The following is a 19,053-nucleotide window of genomic DNA, read 5'->3' on the forward strand; positions in this document are numbered from 1 at the left end:
TATCCGTTTATCTAGGATGGCGAGAGTGAGAAGGTAAAACCGCGGAGAAGAGCGAATTCAATTATCTCCCATAGAGTTTCTCCCTCCCCCCTAGTCTCTTTCTGCTGTTGACACTATAGTAGCAATCGTTAATTAGGCTATACGCTATCCATTTCATCACTAAACTGTATGGGATTAAGTGTATTTAGTCTTTTTTATCAACTCTTGGTATAGCTATAGTCCGTTTCAATCTTGAACAGGCGATTGTTCCTTTCAAAGTATATAATAACTATATCAGAACTTTGTTCTTTTGGCTGGCTTTGGTCGTCGAGTGGATTTTAGTATATATAAGCGTAAGTTCATAAGATACGTTCCATAAGTTTTCACTGTTACAAACTGGAGCTTGTCATGAAGCGGTTGAAGAAGGTCATAGATTCGAGGTAAAGCGACGCCTGGTGAGTGGGGCGCTGTCAAATTTGGGCTTAGTAATGCAGACTAAATAGGAGCTAGATGGAAGTCCCGCAAGATTAATTTAACCGAGTGTAGGACTTCAATTCTCGCTTCCGTCGTTCTACTAGAACCAGGAGCAGATGACAAAGGAGTCTCGGACGCTAGCTTCCACAATATAGAGGGCAATGGCACCCGCGTACGTCACAGCTGTAGCGGTATCGTTTGCCCTAGAGGCGCTATCAGACATTATAGCAGACGATGTTTTTGGTGGACTATATCTGGCACCAAAGTCTGCTGGGAATTTTTTTTTTGTAATAACGGACTAACGGTGGCTACTGAGGTTCGTCTTATCCGATCGCGACATAAATATACACAATATAATTACTTTATTCAAACAGCTGTAACCGTTGGTATTAAGATAAAAGATAAGACTACATTTTGTGACTTCAACCTACTAAATAGTCCTAACTAGCTGAGAAACCCAGGTAAGCCAAGTCTTAATTAACAATCTGTGCCCACTGGAATGATTGGGTTTGGGTTTTCAAAAGATAAAAGCAAGGTTTTAAAAGATGCCGAAACACAATGTTATATATGTGTTTTGGGGCCAAAATATTCCGTATTTCTTTTGAATTAATTGACTGCTGCAAGAGGTTGGAAACGAAATCACTGTCTCTTACTTTTTGGGTTTTAAAAGATCGTGAGTGATTTATTTTCCCAACCTCTTGTAGCTATCATTTAATTCAAGAAGAAATTTAGAAAAAAATGGCACTGAAACACATTTTAGTTTTTTTATAGTGTACATACGTTACTCGCTGGGTTTTTCATTATGAATTTTAGTCCCAAAAAAGATTAAAAAGCCGTTGAAATCCATTTTTTAACTCTAATACTCGCTAAGCCTAGGCTAATTATAAGCAGACGATACGCATTTTTAAAGAGAGGCTCCAGACGCGATTTCCCAGATCTCCTTTCGAGACTTTGCAGCCACGCTATTGGTTGGAAAATAAAGCTCAAATTTCCTACGAGTGGTGGCACTGGCATAATGATTTTGGTTAATAACCGTGACGTTCGCGGATCCCATTGCCCTCTACATTAGGGAAGCTGGCGTCCGAGACTCCTTTGTCATCTGCTCCTGCTAGAACTAGCTCGACCTGTAAGCCTCTTAGTAGCATTACGATGTATAAGTAGTGTCATACTTATGGAAGGAACATATCACTTATAAACTTACGGTATAAGGAATGTTTCGTGGAGGTTATAGGTAGCTCGGGCGGCCGGAGTGTGTGTGTTGCTTGGAAAACGTAATAAAGTCGAAAAGCTTTTTGTAAGCGTATATAAAAGATAATAAAGGCGTCATTAGAGAAGAAGAAGGAGCTTGTCTATACAGTATCCTGGACCACCGAGCGTCGACTTCTCGCGCTTGCTCGCTGCTTGGCGAAAACCAATTAAGGTTTCTGACGAAAAACAGATCTTTATTCTAAGCTCGTATCCGCGACTCTACATTATTTTTTTTTCTTTAACAACAACAACGGGCATGCGATACCGAGAAGTCCACCCTCCCCCCCCCCAACCCAATAATTTCGTTAAAAGAACCAAGTAAGAGTAAAAAAGAAAACCCGGAGAAAGAGACGTACGAGAGTCGATTATAAAGAGCCGACCAAAGAGGGTTATACTTAAATTCAATTATTTAGTGGCTTTTCAAGCCGCTCAAAGGCATGGATAGATGGATGGCTTACCTATTTAAGGAGGCTATGATCTAGTATTGTATGGCAAGGGTTACGTGGCTACCATGGGTAAAATAAGTTCAATTAGATAAGGTTTGGGTTAGCTTTAGTTTAGGTTTAATGTAAGTTTGATTAGGGTTAGGTTAGATTTAGTTTAGGTTTAATGTAAGTTTGATTAGGGTTAGGTTAGATTTAGTTTAGGTTTAATGTAAGTTTGATTAGGGTTAGGTTAGATTTAGTTTAGGTTTAATGTAAGTTTGATTAGAGTTAGGTTAGCTTTAGATTAGGTTAGGTTTAATGTAAGTTTGATTAGGGTTAGGTTAGATTTAGTTTAGGTTTAATGTAAGTTTGATTAGCGTTAGGTTAGCTTTAGATTAGGTTAGGTTTAGTTTTGGTTAGCTTTAGTTTTGGTTAGCTTTAGAGTAGGTTAAGATTAAGACAGCTCTTTAGAGTAGGTTAAGTTTAAGACAGCTTTTCGTTATCGGTAAGTTTAAGACAGCTTTTCGTTATCGGTAAGTTTAAGATAGGTTTCGTAAGGTTTATCTTTATGAAAGATGTAAAATAGCTTTGGCAAGGGTTATATTTGTGAAAGATGTAAAATAGCTTTGGCAAGGGTTATATTTAAAACAGTTTTGGTTATGGTAAGCTTTCGGTTTGGTTCAAAATAGGTCTGGTAAGAATAGGGCCTGAAAATTCTCCGTACCATGCACTAGATAATATTTGGGTGCAGAAAACGCGGTCATTGTGATTGTTCCCGAGCATTATACCCATGATATTTTGATTTCAATAATGATTGTGAAAGCGAACTTTCTTTTCTTAATAAAGTTCTTGGTATATAGTATAAGAGACGTTTTGTAAGAAAGAGGTAGAATAGAGAGAATGAGCATCCATCATCCAGGGGATGAAGGAAAACTGTCCATGAAGGGGGGAGGGAAACTGGAGGGGTAGCGAAACGGGGTTACTGGGTTGAAACGTTCCTTCTCCGAAGAGTTAGCGTTCGCGCCACAAGCTCAAGCTGAGAGAGAGGAGGATGGTTTTTGGATAAGGCGTTACACACACACTGTGTGTCTCTCTCTCTCTCTTTCCAGGTTAGCTTTTCGTTTTCCGCTTTTCTTCTTCCGTCGGGGGCCAAGGGTGTATGGTGACCTTTGCGGTTGGGCGGACGCGCCCCAGTGCCCCACTTTACCCTTACCTATATATTCGCTTCGAATAGCTAGGTGTATCTACGTACACCTTTATAACATTGAAAATGAATAACTACATACACCAACACGTATTACTGTCGCCCCTAAGATAATAAGCAAATATATAATGTATAATACCAGAATTTTAATTAATACTCGAATGTGGGAACTTTAAGGATCAACCACCCCCGGGGGGCGGGGGTACTAGTTTTTAAAAGGGAGGATCATAGTCTTTCGATATTGAAAAAAATTATTAAAAATAATCATGTACAGTTTCGTTTTTTTGGTTAGGTATAGATTATGACCGTTTATGGTGGTACTTTCTTTAAACACCGATAACATAAAAATATCCCATGATACCTTACGACGAAAAAACCAATTTACATCTAAAAATATGTGTACCTCCATTCTCGCCATAATTGTGTTTGATCATTAATGACGTCCCCTTAAACACTTGAAATATTTTCTCTTTTACCTAATTGAATTTGGGGTCTAGCTCTCTTTCACACTCTAGCTCACTTCGGAAGAGGACTAACTCGGTCGGACAATGGTCAGCGGCGCGATCTCTTTTGGGCAAATTGGGGGTTTTAAGCCTAACAGGGCAAAGCCATCCCCTCAATTCTCCGACGACGAGGAAAACGACAACGAGGCTCGAATTAACGCCGGCCATTAGTGCCTCGCGGCCATTCCAGGCTTCGCCCCTCGAGAAGAGAATAAAAAGATTGCCTTAAGCCTAACTAGAAATGACCAACCCCTCCCCCCGTCCCTCTTCTCTTTCTCGCGCTGAAAGAAGAAAGGGGAAAAAAGAGGCAACGGCCTAAATCGTATCAGGAGCGTTTAGGAGATGAAATAACCGGAATAACTCGGTCAAGAAGCTAGATGCCACCACCCATAGAAGACCCTATAGACATTGATTGTACTTCAAATAACAATCGAGCGCTTCAGCGGGGTCATTCAATAGACAGAATAAAGTTCAATTTATAGGTCGTCACGTTTCCAATCTCAATTACTTTTTAACTAAAGAGTTGAGTTGGTTTAATTTTTTTTATTGAATCAGCCTCCATCATGGAAAATGGCGACTAACCATAACTTGACTTTGGGAAAGCCTTTTCAAAAGCCGTTGGTAAAATATAGTCCAGTGTTTGACCACCTCATTTTCTTAAGACGTTAGATAAGGCTACAAACAAAAGGGCTTTGGCGCGGGACTGGTAACCCCCCCCCCCTTTGAAAAGGGTCCATTACATCCTACTGCGCGCCACCCTTCACCATCATCACCGCGTTACTTTTCTCTTATACTCCTAATAAAACAAAACTATACTTTTTACGCGGGAACCAACCGAAATTGGAAGCGCTGGATAATAATATACGAAAAAGGGTGAAATTGGATGACGTCATAGTAGGCATGGTAGGGTGGGGAATTGAGGGAAGGCGAGAAAAAGGTCAGAGTCAATTTAGTCGGATTATAAGTTAAGGTACACGATGTACCCGTGTTTGACTTTAAGCCTTGAACCGACTCGAAGATTCCTTTCGACACGCGTCAATTTCAATGACTTCCAAGAGCGCGCCAAAAAAAAAAAAATCGAATTTAGAGGGAATCTTTCGGAATAGAAGAACCAAGGAGGATAAAAACTAAGTACCCAGTATAGTATATTTATTCACATATCACCTTATCGCCAATCAAACGTAAAGGATATACAGGGTACTACAAGAAAGGGCGAAATGTCATGTAGAAGTTGCATTTTCGACTCAAAATTTATTTCCCATAAAACTGTACCATCCCACTGTACGTCGGTCCTTTAATAACCATTTCTTTGAACACCCTGTATGAGAAACTACTACTGGTTACATCGTAGGCATCATCCATGGCATTAAAAGAACATTTTTTTTATCGAACGCGAAATGGATTTTGTACCAGTTGATCCTGTCACAAAAATCACGGCCCGGAAAAAAAATTCGTTTAACCTTTTTTCTGGTTTTATAAATTAAATTTGATGGCGGTAAAACTTGTGTTATTTTTTTTTGGCAACCGTCAAAGAAATTAACTGGTTGGTTTATGACTTCCGCTATATATTCTTTTCCTTCTAATTATAATAAATATATAACTAGGCAATTAGGTCTAATTTAATTGCTGGTTGGTGGTGATAAAACTCGACGGTTCTAACAACAATAAAAGAGCAATAGCTAGAGCCAAGCCTTAATTATTTTCCTTGTTTATTTAACAAAAGGACTAGACCTATATTGTCACGAAATAAATTATTTGAACCGTAAAGCTATGATGGAATTAAGAATTAAATATAGTTAACATTGGATTAATTAAATAAGTAATTAAGCGTGAATACGAGACGTAATGTACGTTAATACGTCAGTTAGTCGAGGGGGCATTCACTACGAATCGATAAATCTCATTTCGCAGTGAAGACTGTTAAACCCCGCAGTCAGTCTCCAATTGTATCGATACTATTTTGGCACTAGATGCTAGTCCATTTAGAACCTTATTCTTATCTTAAGCGCAATTATGTCGCGGTTGTTTAATTGTTATAAGAGTGTCTTTGTATTTACCTGAGACTGGTTGCATTTTCCAGTGCTGGGTGTGATATTTCGTTCGCAATAGCATCCTTCTAGAAAGATGACGCCGGATGGTCGGGGCATGGAATCGTTCTCAAAGTAGAAGAGGAGGTTCTGGTACAGGAGGAACCATCGCAGTTGCCATTTGCTGTTGTCCGAGGTGCGTTTGCACAGGTAACCGCGCAACCCCGCCGTGTCGTTCGTCGCCTTCTCCGCCAAAAACAACAGCTGACCCTCTTGTAATCTTATACTCCGCTGCATACCTAATTAAACAAAGTAAATCGTAATTAAACACCGTTACCATAAACTATATAATTAAACAAATAATATAATCTACCGTCGAAAAAAGAAGATATTTAAAAGAGTTCAATTCGAGAAAAGTTACGTTGCCGAAAATTGCAACAAAAAACAAATATAATAACAGTAAAATATTTAAAAATTCCGGCTCTTGATTGTTTGATTGTTCAATTGTTTTTTTTGTATTTTTTTTTTAGGGGTGGTCCTTTAAGTTTGTTTGTTTATTTGTTAATAATAATCCCTGTTTGAGCGCGTCGTCATGTTCGTACACGGTTGTCAATGGGTAGAAGAAGCGGCAATCCGACTTGAGGAGAAGAAGGCGGCTAAGGGGCGCTAGGCCTAAACCCTTCTTTGATAGTCGCATTTCGGGGCTCCCGTCGCTCGCTCTCACTAGCCCGCCGCTGCCCCGCGAAACCTAAAGGCGACTGCTCCGCAAAGCGAGGGGGCCGACTAGCCCCAACACACACTCCAACCCCTCCCTCCCTACCCCTAAATCTACCTGTAGCGTCACGAACTCGACCACGCACACTCTTCTCTCTCTCTCTCTCTCCCTCTCTCTTTCTCCCTCTCTCTTTTCTCTCTCCCTATCTCTCAATTCCATAGACGGATAAATGAATCCACTTTAAACTAATCTTCCTTTTTCTATGGAGGGATTAAAATTAGCGTTAGTACTTAAAAGATGACGTCAAGATGTCTTAGGAATGGTTCAATTCTTTTTGGATTATTTTACATATATATTTGAGAAAGTGGTTCGCTTACTCTTAATGCGTGGTCCAATTTGATAACGAATTTGACCCAACTTGACCGTTGATATCAGTGACATTAGAGGAAGGTTGTTAAAGTGGTTTAGTTCAGTTCCTCCAGGTAAACACTTCGTGCGGTTTCAAGCTCCTTTATAGTTTTAACTGAAAGTTCAGCACATTTAAAGGGCCAAATTACGGGGGCTTCATTTTCTCGGTCTATTTGAACCGAGTTTGAGGGGAGGGGGTAGTAGTAGTAGTAGCGATGGTGGTCAGGGGTCCCTTTTTGAAGAGAGCGCTACCAAGTTAAGGCGGGAAAGGGACGACTACCTGATGCTGACGTTTTCCGGAGAGCTCCCCGGAAAGATCCTTCTCGATCCCATCTCCATCCCCTGATTTTCTAGCTTCCAAAAAGGATTCAAAAGCCTCGTAATATTTTCCTATTTGAAAAGATTGAGCGACTCTGAAAGATACGTTTGTTAATGGCGATGGTAAAAGATAACTCGCTTTTGGACACTGCACCTAACGCGATAATCCGGAAGCCAAAAGGGATGGCAGGTATTGTAGATAAATGTGACGGAGTAATTGGAGAAGACGTACAAATTTTCTACGACATAGCCTTAAATAAAAGTCTTTTGGATTGATAGAAACCTACCGTAAACTTCAAAGACAAGTTGAGGTAGCCTTTCTTTATATATTTCTCATTCTTGGTCCCCCCACCCACCGGTCCCGCTTACGGCTCGATATTATTCAAAGGAACCATAATTCCGTTCTTGGAAACAAGGTTATTTCAAATCAGGTTAAGTCATATCGCGACAACATTTTTAACAAAAGACTTTTCTTTGATACCCATATTCCTTCCCCCCGTCTCTCCGAGTCTGTACCAGCAATGGGAGGACTACTTTACGTTATACATCCGCCATCCGAAGTCTTTAAGGCAATTTATTGACTATATACGAATTGATTTTTCCATTAAGTAAGACATTCTTAAACTTAATTTGTAGGCGTATACTTAGGAGTACCCTAAAGGAGGGTACAACGGATGATAACTATAGGTGTATAAGAAAGTATAGTAGAAGTTTGGGCACGGTACGCGTCCCGCCTTTGTCTTTGGCGCCATTTTTACGAACGATGTAAAGAGCTAGTTTTCCTTATCCATTTTCCTGGTTTATTTCCTAGAAAAATCCCATCTGAAGCTGAACGCGCCATGCAGGGAGATAGAGAGAGAGAGAAAGAGAGAAATATTTTGACGATGCTTTTTCCTCCTCATCCTCAGCCTCCCTTTTCCGCTTCCTTTGGATCCTCGGCTTTCTCAATCTATGCCCAGAAGGTTAAGAGAGAGATTGCATGGAAAGGAAACCCTTTTTACCCAGATTCTTTTCAAAAAAGGAATCTTGAATAAGGAAACCGAGCAAGGGAAAGGACAGAAAATGGATTAGGCTTAACTAAAATAACACGGAATATAATAATAATATTAGATTGATAAAGTACTCTTAACTGGCCTATTATAGACCTATTATCAAATTCCCGAACTACTTCAAGGTCTATTATAAAATTCCCAGACAATTCCAAGACCTATACTTATCAAATTTTCCGAATTTTACATTCAACCGCCACTCTCTTAACATCTTAAGACTTAGTCAAATTTCTCCGAATAGACGTACGTGTTAGGGTCAATTCTAAAGATGCTGAAGAAAGGGGGGTGGTGCGAGGGGGTGGTAGGTCAGCATCCCTTTAATTTAATTTTATCCGTGAAATGCAAAACCATACAGGAACAAATTTGTAAGGTCCTTTTTTAAAAAGTCAAGTCTCGTCTCTTCCTAAATCGAAGGCCAAGAGGAGAGAGAGAGAGAGAGTTGGGGATGGGGGGAGGGGACGGTGATGATCTCCGATACAGCATCTTCCTCTCTAAAAGCATCCTGTCCTTTCAACCCCGAAAACGCTGTCGCGCGGTTACCATGGAAACCGCCCAGGCATCCAATACCATCTCCTCTACACCCCCAACCTCTCTTTGTAAGCACGCGCTACAAATGGCAACTGGCCCGGCAATATTCCATCCCCCCTCTCTATACTCTCTTGCCGCAATTCTAGTTCTAAGCGAGCCTAATTGAACATCATCGTATACATTATATTATATTTGCAACAAAAGGCGCGCGATACTAAATGCTTACTTACATAAATGCGTATAAGATTTGAATGGGAAAAATAATTAATTTAATTTCATCTCTACTCGCCTAACTTTGGGTCGTTATAAATACAGTTTAACGACACCTAACAGGGATATCCTTTTAGGACATGATAGCTCAAATTTTCCTCTACGCCATGGTACCAAATACGTGGAATTAACTTAATTAGGACTTGAGATAATCGACTTGGAATAAATGGTCACCCGCGGAGAAATCTGTTGCATCTTTTGAGCTGCTCCTTTAAGAATCTTCGAGACTGGCTATAATCTTATAGGATTGATTGTGACGTGAAGCGGGAAAATGTGGTTTGGAAGAAAAATCGAGTTTGTCCGCTGATGGCAACAGGTGTATGAGGAAAGACTAGCTCCCTTTTTTATCGTCTTTTTAGACCGAATAGTCGACCTTCTTAAACTATAGAAAATAAAACTAGACACGGCGAACTACTTGTTTACAACTCAAAAATATTGATTTGATATTGCGGGAGAGAGAGAGAGAGATAGCGCCGGTGCATTTTATCTATTTTAAAAAGACTAAATCCACCTAAATACCCCTACTTTATAATCACTAATAAATATGGTATTTTCAATTAACACTAAACGTTAATTACAAACGGTAATAATTACCCTTAAATTAACTCTCATTTAAAAAAAATCTACCTATCCACGCCACTTTCGACCACACAAGTATTTGACAATAAAATGAACTTCAGTTTCCCTTTAACTTTAAGTACATTACACCTTTGAGGGTATGGAGGGGGGGGGGTGAAGAGAGAGGAGAGTAATTTCGTAAACACGACGATGATGACGTTCCAACCCTTTTGTCGTCTTGGTCTTTACTCCATCAGTAAAACGAGTTACAACCGCTGGGTGCATAATCGATATTTAGAAAATTACTCCTTTGCATAAGAGACCCCCCAAAATTTGTTTCGTAAGTCATACCCAATCAATTTCTATGCCCTCACCAATCATATAATTCAGTTGGTCTTTCCTCAGAGGGAGAGAGACGGGGGAAAGAAGGGATTGAAACTTAAGCCTAATTATAAAAAAGAAAGAATGGTTGGTAAAGACTAGATTGGACGGATAAAGTGGTGGAATTAGGCTATTTTAACAAGGATCTGAAGTCAGTCCATGGATTACGCAAATGAGGCTGATGAAATTTAGCCTTTCCTTCCTTCCTTTTTGGCGCGTAATGTCACGGATGGCGGGAGATCAGGGGTCCCTCCCCCTTAGGCCGCTTGGATGACATCGTGACGACAAGAGGGCTCTTTCAAGCATCGTCGCCAGGGATTAAAAGACACCATCCTCCTTAATTGACTGACCAAAGGGAGGGTGACTCGTATCATTTGCCTATTACTATTATTATTATACAACTAAGGGTGATTTAGGGTGTGTTACCATCACTTTAAGTCACTATAGTAAAGTCATCACTATATCCTCTCTCTCTCTGGATAGACGGACGGGACCACGAGTGGGGGGGACATTGGGACAGACGCTAATAGATGGGCGCCTAATTCCTGGGTTTGCCGATAGAGGGGACACGAACGATCATCGATTAATAGTCTATAATTACGGGACGTTAATGTACTTAGCACTTTCAAGGTGGGCCCGGGCCCCACTATAAACGTTGCACCCCCAAAATAAATCAAAGGAAAATTAATTGATTAAAGTCTATGGTTTCAATATGTTTGTGGGGTCCCTAGATACGTTCCCTGGGCAACTGCCCATCTTACCCAATGGTTAATTATTTTAACCAAGACCTATTAAGGTTAACTAATTCCTAGAACTGCGGCAAAGTTAATTATTAATTACGTCGCTTATCTAAACGTATCCCTTTAAGCACGAGATTGTTTTTAACAATAGGAAATAAAGCCAATTAAATAATCTTATCACGAAAATAAACCGTTGAATTGAACAATAAGCCTAACCTTAATTTCAAGTTTTGTAATCTAATATTGATCCACTTTTACTCGGAATGTGGTGGCGCCATATTTCTAAAGTACGGAGTTGGCAATAATATTGCTTTGAAATTTGATAAGGTTAATCTCGAACCAATAGAAAAAATTGTTGACAGCTTTCGCTTTGTAATTTATCAACGTTTCGGATTATTCTAGAATTTTGCACTCGGTTCGCGATTTTGCACGCGACACTAAACTAAAGGAGACCTCTGATTGGTTCAATCTTTTGCGCTCGGAACTCAAATTTGCACGCGGCACCCGTTTAGGAGGCGTTCCAGATTGGGATAAAAGGAGGTGCTCGCCTCAAAGAGAAGCATGTGCTCCAGAACTAAATAAACAACTTCTAAACTTGTACAATTTAGTACCTCTACGAGTCTACTATAAACAACTATACACGACTAAGATGGAAAACGCCGCTACCAAGTCTAACGCCGGTAAGTTAGCAAAAAAATATAAATAACTTTGCAATTTTTTTGTTAGAAGCTTTAACTTCTAACCATTTGCTTCCCATATCCCATTTTCTAGGAGGATGTTGTGGAAAAAAGGCTACTGACCCATCTCCGAAGAAATGCGATTGTGGATCCAGTTGCACTTGCATCGATTGCCGTTGCTGCCCAGCAACTAGCGAGTCAGCTTGTCAATGCCAAGAATGCTCTTGTTGCGATGCCGCTCCTTGTAAAATCAACTCTTGCGGAGCCGGTTGCATTTGCCTGGATTGCCAATGTTGCGGGGCCAAGGATAAAGCCAGTTGCAAATGCCAGGACTGCGCCTGCTGTTCGGCCTCAGACTGCCAGCAATGTTCAGCATGCGGAGCCGGTTGCCAATGCCAAGATTGCCAATGTTGCGGAGCCAAGGATAAATCCAGTTGCAAATGCCAGGACTGCGCCTGCTGTTCGGCCTCAGACTGCCAGCAATGTTCAGCATGCGGAGCCGGTTGCCAATGCCAGGATTGCCAATGTTGCGGAGCCAAGGATAAGTCCAGTTGCAAATGCGAAAACTGCGCCTGCTGTTCCGCCTCAGATTGCCAACAATGTTCAGCTTGCGGAGCCGGTTGCGATTGCCAGGATTGCCAATGTTGCGGGGCAAAGGATAAGTCCAGCTGCAAATGCGAGAACTGCGCCTGCTGTTCCGCCTCAAACTGCCAGAAATCTACAGCATGCGGAGCCGGTTGCCAATGCCAAGACTGCAAATGTTGTGGATCCAAGGATAAGTCCAGCTGCAAATGCGAGAACTGTGCCTGCTGTTCCGCCTCAGATTGCCAGAAATCATCTTGCACCTGCACCTATTGCAAATGCGAAACATCTTTGGCTTGCCAGCAATCGGGATGTAAATGCGATAAATGCGAATGTCCAATAAGCAAGAAGAAAGAGTGTTGCGGTAAAGACTGCCAATGCGGAAACGATTGCAAATGTTGTCCAGCCGCTAAAGATCCAAGCAAGAAATGCCAATGCGGAGAATCCTGCGCTTGCTGTTCGGCCGCCGATTGCTGTCAAAAATCACCTTGCAAGTGTACCCACTGCAAATGCGAAACATCTTTGACTTGCAAGCGATCGGGATGCAAATGCGATAAATGCGAATGTCCAACGAGCGGAAATAAAGTATGTTGCAGCAAAGATTGCCAATGCGGAAACGACTGCAAATGCTGCCCAGCCGCTAAAGATCCAAGCAAGAAATGCCAATGCGGAGAATCCTGCGCTTGCTGTTCGGCCGCCAATTGCTGTCAAAAATCGGCTTGCAAGTGCACCCACTGCAAATGCGAAACATCTTTGGTTTGCAAGAGATCTGGATGCAAATGCGACAAATGTGATTGTTCAACCAGCGAAAAAGTATGTTGCAGCAAAGATTGCCAATGCGGAAACGACTGCAAATGCTGTCCAGCCGCTAAAGATCCAAGCAAGAAATGTGAATGCGGAGATTCGTGCAAATGCTGCCCAGCGGCCAAGTGTTAAACATGCCTCTTTTCTCTTACCAGGACATATATAGTCCAATATTCTCAAATATAACTTATATTAACCACATTTTAATCAATTTTAACATGTAACCTTTTTTGAATAAAGCTTATTAAGTAAAATATGTTGTAAGTAATAACTAATTAAAGCTGACCTAAGCCTAAACTTTACCACAGATGAATCACGAAGCGTTTCCGCGTGTCCACCGGCGTCCGCATTTACCCGCGAGAACGTCGTCGCCCCACAGGCGGCGAAGTCACAAAATATAGGAAGCGAGTTTTGGCGCGAACTTTTCAAACGCATAACAAAACACAAGTAAGCCTAAGGTAGGGCCACAAAGGCCTAATAGTTTCAAATAAATGAGGAGTTTTAAGCTTATAAATATCTTTTATTCAGTTTTAATATTGATTTTTGTACTTTTTTCCCTTTATTTTAAAATATCTAACAAAAAGCTGACTATAAATTCAACTAGTAAATACAAGTTCTATTTTGGCGACTCGGTTACTTTTGTTTATTTTTAACCCTCAAAACATTCTTCCCTATAAGTAAACTTCTAACGGATAAAAACGGATGCTAAGAGAGCAACCTTTTCAAGTTAATTATTTACATTGTCACGCTTTGCATTCAATTAACACCCTTCTTTCTTTACAACAGTTTCAACTCTTCATTTTTCGGCAAAGGCTTAAAGTACGATTCCACCAAGTCCTCCGATACATCTTCCAAAGTAGCTGGAGACCATTTAGGTTGGCCACTTTTGTCGATTAGGACTGCGAAACACGTTCAAATGAAGTAATTCAATCCTTTACCTTCCTCTTCCAACTTACCCGCACGAACTCCTTCATAGAAATCATGTTCTTTCATGAACCTTTGAGCCAATCTGTACTCCATTTGAAGGCAATCTTCTAAAGGTATGGCGCTTCCATATTGTAATTGGCGCAATGTTACCTTTAGTGAGCTTGGAGACTTAAAAATTATTATAAAATTACGTTGAAGCTTGTTGCTTTGTTGTTGTTGTAGCCACGCCCACTCCTATCTACTCACAATTTGCGCAAAGGCTTACCATTTTATTCAAAATTGCCGCTTGTTTATTGGCCCATTCAGATCCATCTAACTTCAATTTAAAGTAAACTTCCTCGACTGTTTTGGCATCAAATAAGTTATTAATTTTTCCCTTAACATGTTTGAGAGCAAACTCTGTATGAAACTCGGACTCGGCTTGTTCATGATGTTTTGACAAAACATTATCAATATCTGACTGAGTAGGTTTCTTCAAATTCAAAAGATCTTGTTCCATGTGCTTCAACTATTAGTTAAATTTGAATTTTAACTTAAGTTAATAACCATGGATAAAGAATGCGCGTGCGGAAATTTGTTTTCACGCTATAGGATAGGCAACTCCCTATCTCGAACGACAGCTTATTCTGTATATACTCTGTTACAACATCGGTTGTCAGCACGCGTAAAGCGAAGTCTCTATGTAACGTAGCTTTGTACGTGCTGTCAAGAGACTAAAAACTTCAGGATCTTCAGGATTTAAAATATCCGCGAGGTTTTTTAGCTCGAGTGCACGGACCTCTAGGCCTTAGTTTAAAATACGTTTGAAATTGCCTACAGCCTACTACACGTATTTGAAACTAAGGCCTAGAGGTCCGTGCACTCGAGCTAAAAAAACTCGCGGATATTTTAAATCCTGAAGATCCTGAAGTTTTTTGTCTCTTGTCAGCACGCGCAAAGCTACGTTCCATAGAGACCTAGCTTTGCGCGTGCTGACAACCGATGTTGTAACAGAGTATATACAGAATAAGCTGTCATTCAAGATAGGGAGTTGCCGATCCTATAGCGTGAAAACAAATTTCCTCACGCGCATTCTTTATCCATATTAATAACTATGAAAATAGGGTTAAATTTAATTGACCTGGGCGCTGGTGACAAAATGTGTGGCAATTCTTGCCCTCCAAACATCTCTGCCAGTTAGTCTAAACCCAGTTAGAGCCAAATAATTCCCTAATTTCCCCGGTAATCTAGGCAAAAAGTAACTTCCCCCCACATCAGGGAAAAACCCAATGGCTGTTTCAGGCATGGCAAAGACGGTTCTTTCTGTCGCCACACGAAACAAACCATGAACGGATAATCCAACACCCTAAAATTAATCCTAAATTAGAATTAACTATATAATTATTAATCATTTTAATTTTTAAACATACACCACCCATAGTGATACCATCCATTATTGCAATGTAAGGAACCGCCAATGTTCCTACATATTAAAATATATATTAATTAATTTTAAAATAGGTCTAATTATGTCTATATTTAAAAATAAGTTAAATTATGTCTATTTTATACCTATTAAATTATTAAGTCTGTATTCATGCCAAAAAAAGTCTTTGGAAAGAGGACCTCCCTTATCTTCCGCCACAGCTAATTGAAATATAATTTAATTTACCATTTAAATTAATTATAATTAAGTTAATCATAATTAAGTTAATCTCAATTAAATTACCTCTGACGTCGCCTCCAGCGCAAAAGGCCTTATCTCCAGCTCCTTTAATAATGACCATGCTCATATTATCATCATTATGCCATTTCTAATTAAATTAAATTTAATTCCGATTAAATTAAATTAATTACATTAATTAAATTAAGATTAATTAATCAATATACGAACTTTCAATTGAGGATAGATCTTATTAATCATTGACAAATTAAGAGCGTTTAATGTTTTTGGCCGATTCAGCGTAATAATCCCTTTACTATCCACTTTAGTTAAAATAACTTCATCAGATGATGATGACGTTTCCGCCGACGACATCATTCGCTGCGATTAATTGTAATTAATATTCAAATCTCCAATTAATTCGAATTCGAAACAGGGTTAGATTTAGTTTAATTTAAATCAAGCCACAATTAAATGCAACCAACCACAAGGAAACATCTAACTTGCCCCAAAGTTGATCTGAGAAGAAGAGAAAACATTTAGGCTTAGCATTGACAACGATGAATACGGTATTTAATCTAAATTAAACTTAATTTCTACCTCTTTAATATCGATTTCGCCGTACTTGAAAGCATTTTCATTGTAAAAAATTATTACTACCAATCCTGTAATAAGAGAAGCATGACTAATACGTAAATTGTCACAAATCACGATAAATACAGAAAACAAACTAATTTAATATTTATTTTAACTCTTAATGATATTAAGCCTTATTTTAACTACAATTAAATTAGACAATTAAAACTAAATAAGATTTACCCGATTGCAACAACGCCAACTTTCCAGATGATGATGCGAGATCGAAATAAATAGGCGCAATTTGTCAGAGTTACTTGGCAGCAGAGTGAAAGGCGTTTAGAGGTCATTACGCCTCAGACCCGCTGACTAGTGACAATGTCACGGACAACTCTTATTGACGATATCTCAACATTTAATTTCTTTCATTTTTATCGATTTAAATTAAATAAAAACACTAATTCCTTTGCAAATAACCATTTTTATTTATTTTTCCCATAATTTTACACAATCTTCAGTGTTTATTTCTTAGCCTTAGGGGCGGCAGGCGCTGCTTTGGGGGCAGCTTTAGGCTTGGGAGCGGTAGCGGCAGATCCAGCCTTCTTGGGTTTCTTATGGTGTTTCTTGGCTCTAACCGAACGAGGATGTTTCTTCAATTCGGGAACGTTCTTAGCCTAAATAAAAATGCGTTTAATATTCAATTTCCGATCCGAGTTAGATGCAACAACAGAAAATCATTATTCTAACCCCTTCTCTCTTGAGCCTCTTGATCTCGCGCGTTTTCTTGCCCCTGATGCTGGCTAAAGTGGCCTTCCTCTTGAGGACAGCAGCGAAGGGGTTCAAACGTAACATAACGCGAATATTCTTCAATGGATTCTTCTTAACACTCTTTCTAACAACCTTACGCCTAAAATAGAATAGTTAAGTTAGTTAGGGATTAGATGCGTTTGTTATTGACCATTTCAAGGTCATTTGTATTACGTTGATGGTCTAAAAACGCGACGAAGTTCGTCACTCTTCAACAACCTAGCCAAATCAGTATTAGCCATTTTGGGCATTGGCAAACTGTAATGGATTAAACAAAATTGTTGTTAAAGACAGTTGCAAGGAGGTAGGATAAATGCAACCGGCTCATTCATGTACTTGAAGTCTTTCTTGGTCCTGGAAGGATGTTTCCAAGTACCATAAATGGCATCTAACTTTCTGAAAGCAGATTCAGTCCAAATGACGAATCTTCCAACATGTCCTCCAGGCGCCAACCTCAACAGATTCAGTTTGTTGACATTCAACAATTCAATTCCAGGGATGTTTCTAAAAGCCCTCGTTAGTCCATTATCCTTATGATAACAAATAATGGGTCCTAAACGTTGGATTCTTCTCCTGTTTCTCATTTTTCCTTTTCCAGCGCGGAAACGTTTAGATTTATAAACTTTAAGGATATCAGCCCATGCCTTGATCTTTTTCAAGAATTGGACAGCTTGTTTGGTCTTGGTCAAATCTTGTACCTTGTCACTGACCACCAAAGGTACTTCGGGGATTCCATCAATAACGTGACCTGATTCCAATAAAACCTTGTTATTAATTAATGACTTTTAAACTAAATTAATAGTAAATTAAATTAAAAACCTAAGAATACATTCTTCAGAGTTAGAATTTGTAATCAGAATGAAGATTCATTGCCCAATGCTCTAACTAATTCATCATATGAATGTACGCCTAACTTTACAATAAAATTTCTGTTAAAATACCTTTGGACATGACCAATCCTGGAATTCCACTAGCGGCAATAGCCGAGCAGATGGCGTAACGTCTCTGCTTGATGTTGATCTTTCTATGCCATCTTCTCCAGGTTTTAGTCGGAGCAAACATACGTCCACCTCTGCACATGTTACCAAAAGCTCCCTGACCAGAACGGTGGGTTCCTCCACCCCGAACTCTGGGAATACGGGCTACGGCACGACCAGTTCCCCAGGATTCGGCTGAAGTTTGATGTCCAGCTTCCTTGGAAACGGCGTAAGGATGGCGACGGTTCTTAGCCATATTGTTGTGAACAAAGTTCACTACATCAGGCCTAATTGGCGCCTTAAAGACGACGGGAAGCTTAACCGTAGCTCCCGATGGTTCATTCTTGTCGGAATAGACCGTAATTAACGGCCTGGCGGCTGCTAATGACTAGAATTAAAATTAATTACAATTAATTTAGACCCAGCCATAAGCGAAGTTAACGCCGCTTTTTCGTAAGAAGAGTTAGAATTTGTAATCACAATGAATATTCATTGCCCAATGCTCTAACAAATTCATCATTTAAACGCTTATTGCCATAATTAACTTTAATTAAATATGAAACTCGGTCCTTCCCGGTTTGTCTACCAACCAAGGCTTACAAACGAACTTACGCCTACATATTCGTCATTTTAGGGCGAATTTAATAATATTTAAGGCTTTAATTTGTCTAGTATTAGGCAGGCAATAAAAATACTTAATTTCAGTTAATTAATTTACATTAAACTCACCATTTTAAGCGATTAAATCCGTACTAAGCCGCAACCAGCCACGTGTTACTATCTCGGCTCTAGCACCTAAAATGGCGGAGGAGTAAGACGCAAAAGTAGTACAACATACACGAGGAACTCTATAGACTGTTTCGATATAAGACGGGAGCTGCTGACCCGCAGACTTTCGCTGGTTAAAAGATATATTTCTTAGAAAAACAAGACTCAAAGGCTGTCATTTCTTAAACGAAAAGGTCTACAAGTAATCCGCCAGGGTAACGTGGTAAAATAATCCCAATTAAAATCGAACGATATTTATATAATATGTAAATTATAACTATAATTAATCATGATTTAATTATAAAATTTAAAACAAAATTTTCTATTCAAAATAATCACATGGTCGGATTTGACGTTTCACCGCCAGGAGTGCGATATTTCTAGTCAAATTTCATTGGATAAGTCCATAAGGCGGGAATTTTAAAATGATGATAGAATATCATTCATATTAAAATTTTAAGGTGGA

The 19,053-nt window shown here is 39.5% G+C and overlaps 4 protein-coding genes and 2 long non-coding RNA genes across 8 annotated transcripts in view; 3 read left to right on the forward strand and 3 right to left on the reverse strand.

Annotated features, from left to right (window-relative positions):
* Positions 1-8,529, reverse strand: part of LOC149692710 (ras-specific guanine nucleotide-releasing factor 2-like) — a 31,369-nt gene extending 22,840 nt beyond the window's left edge. For both annotated transcript variants that reach the window (XM_089868568.1, XM_089868567.1), the window contains exons 1-2: positions 6,953-8,529; positions 5,891-6,159 (exon numbers count right to left, since the gene is read on the reverse strand). In XM_089868568.1, the coding sequence (XP_089724694.1) occupies positions 5,891-6,159; positions 6,953-7,016 (333 nt within the window). In that variant the 5' untranslated portion in view covers positions 7,017-8,529. The remainder of the gene's footprint in view (positions 1-5,890; positions 6,160-6,952) is intronic.
* Positions 1-19,053, forward strand: part of LOC149692707 (uncharacterized) — a 58,429-nt gene that overhangs the window by 36,674 nt on the left and 2,702 nt on the right. The window lies entirely within an intron of this gene.
* LOC149692712 (uncharacterized) lies at positions 10,843-13,124 on the forward strand. Of its 2 annotated transcripts, XM_089868577.1 has the most exons (3): positions 10,843-11,154; positions 11,230-11,507; positions 11,599-13,124. In XM_089868577.1, exons 2-3 carry the CDS (start codon positions 11,477-11,479, stop codon positions 13,020-13,022), a joined length of 1,455 nt encoding a protein of 484 aa, XP_089724703.1. In that variant the 5' UTR covers positions 10,843-11,154; positions 11,230-11,476; the 3' UTR covers positions 13,023-13,124. The 2 variants fall into 2 exon arrangements, with proteins under 2 accessions (XP_089724703.1, XP_089724702.1); XM_089868576.1 differs by having other exon boundaries at positions 11,111-11,507.
* Hibch (3-hydroxyisobutyryl-CoA hydrolase) lies at positions 13,390-16,130 on the reverse strand. The gene is made up of 10 exons (XM_089868579.1): positions 16,060-16,130; positions 15,945-15,978; positions 15,691-15,840; positions 15,526-15,610; positions 15,369-15,443; positions 15,227-15,279; positions 14,938-15,162; positions 14,083-14,325; positions 13,847-13,985; positions 13,390-13,789 (listed from the first exon to the last, which is right to left on the reverse strand). The coding sequence occupies exons 1-10, from the start codon at positions 16,098-16,100 to the stop codon at positions 13,668-13,670; spliced, it is 1,167 nt and encodes a 388-aa protein (XP_089724705.1). The 5' UTR covers positions 16,101-16,130; the 3' UTR covers positions 13,390-13,667.
* LOC149692714 (uncharacterized) lies at positions 15,835-16,608 on the forward strand. The gene is made up of 2 exons (XR_016382854.1): positions 15,835-16,028; positions 16,306-16,608. It is a non-coding gene; the product is annotated as an uncharacterized LOC149692714 (long non-coding RNA).
* Positions 16,497-18,707, reverse strand: RpL4 (ribosomal protein L4). Its single transcript, XM_089868578.1, has 6 exons — positions 18,549-18,707; positions 17,784-18,207; positions 17,179-17,590; positions 17,017-17,100; positions 16,783-16,942; positions 16,497-16,709 (listed from the first exon to the last, which is right to left on the reverse strand). The coding sequence occupies exons 1-6, from the start codon at positions 18,549-18,551 to the stop codon at positions 16,557-16,559; spliced, it is 1,236 nt and encodes a 411-aa protein (XP_089724704.1). The 5' UTR covers positions 18,552-18,707; the 3' UTR covers positions 16,497-16,556.

The sequence above is a fragment of the Phalangium opilio genome, unplaced genomic scaffold (assembly GCF_054372755.1).
Source record: "Phalangium opilio isolate 3A_F unplaced genomic scaffold, DU_Popi_V2 ptg000024l_1, whole genome shotgun sequence".
NCBI classification, from domain to species: domain Eukaryota; kingdom Metazoa; phylum Arthropoda; class Arachnida; order Opiliones; family Phalangiidae; genus Phalangium; species Phalangium opilio.

Excerpts from the sequence above, each read along its gene's own strand:
- LOC149692712 (XM_089868577.1), top strand. The coding sequence starts at position 11,477 with ATGGAAAACGCCGCTACCAAGTCTAACGCCG. Across the intron at positions 11,508-11,598 it reads CGCTACCAAGTCTAACGCCG|GAGGATGTTGTGGAAAAAAG; the intron begins GTAAGTTAGCAA and ends CCCATTTTCTAG.
- Hibch (XM_089868579.1), bottom strand. The coding sequence starts at position 16,100 with ATGAAAATGCTTTCAAGTACGGCGAAATCGATATTAAAGAG. Across the intron at positions 15,979-16,059 it reads GCGAAATCGATATTAAAGAG|ATCAACTTTGGGGCAAGTTA; the intron begins GTAGAAATTAAG and ends TCTTCTTCTCAG. Across the intron at positions 13,986-14,082 it reads CGGCAATTTTGAATAAAATG|TCTCCAAGCTCACTAAAGGT; the intron begins GTAAGCCTTTGC and ends ATAATTTTTAAG.
- RpL4 (XM_089868578.1), bottom strand. Across the intron at positions 17,101-17,178 it reads AGGACCAAGAAAGACTTCAA|TTTGCCAATGCCCAAAATGG; the intron begins GTACATGAATGA and ends AATCCATTACAG. Across the intron at positions 16,710-16,782 it reads AGAGGCTCAAGAGAGAAGGG|GCTAAGAACGTTCCCGAATT; the intron begins GTTAGAATAATG and ends ATTTTTATTTAG.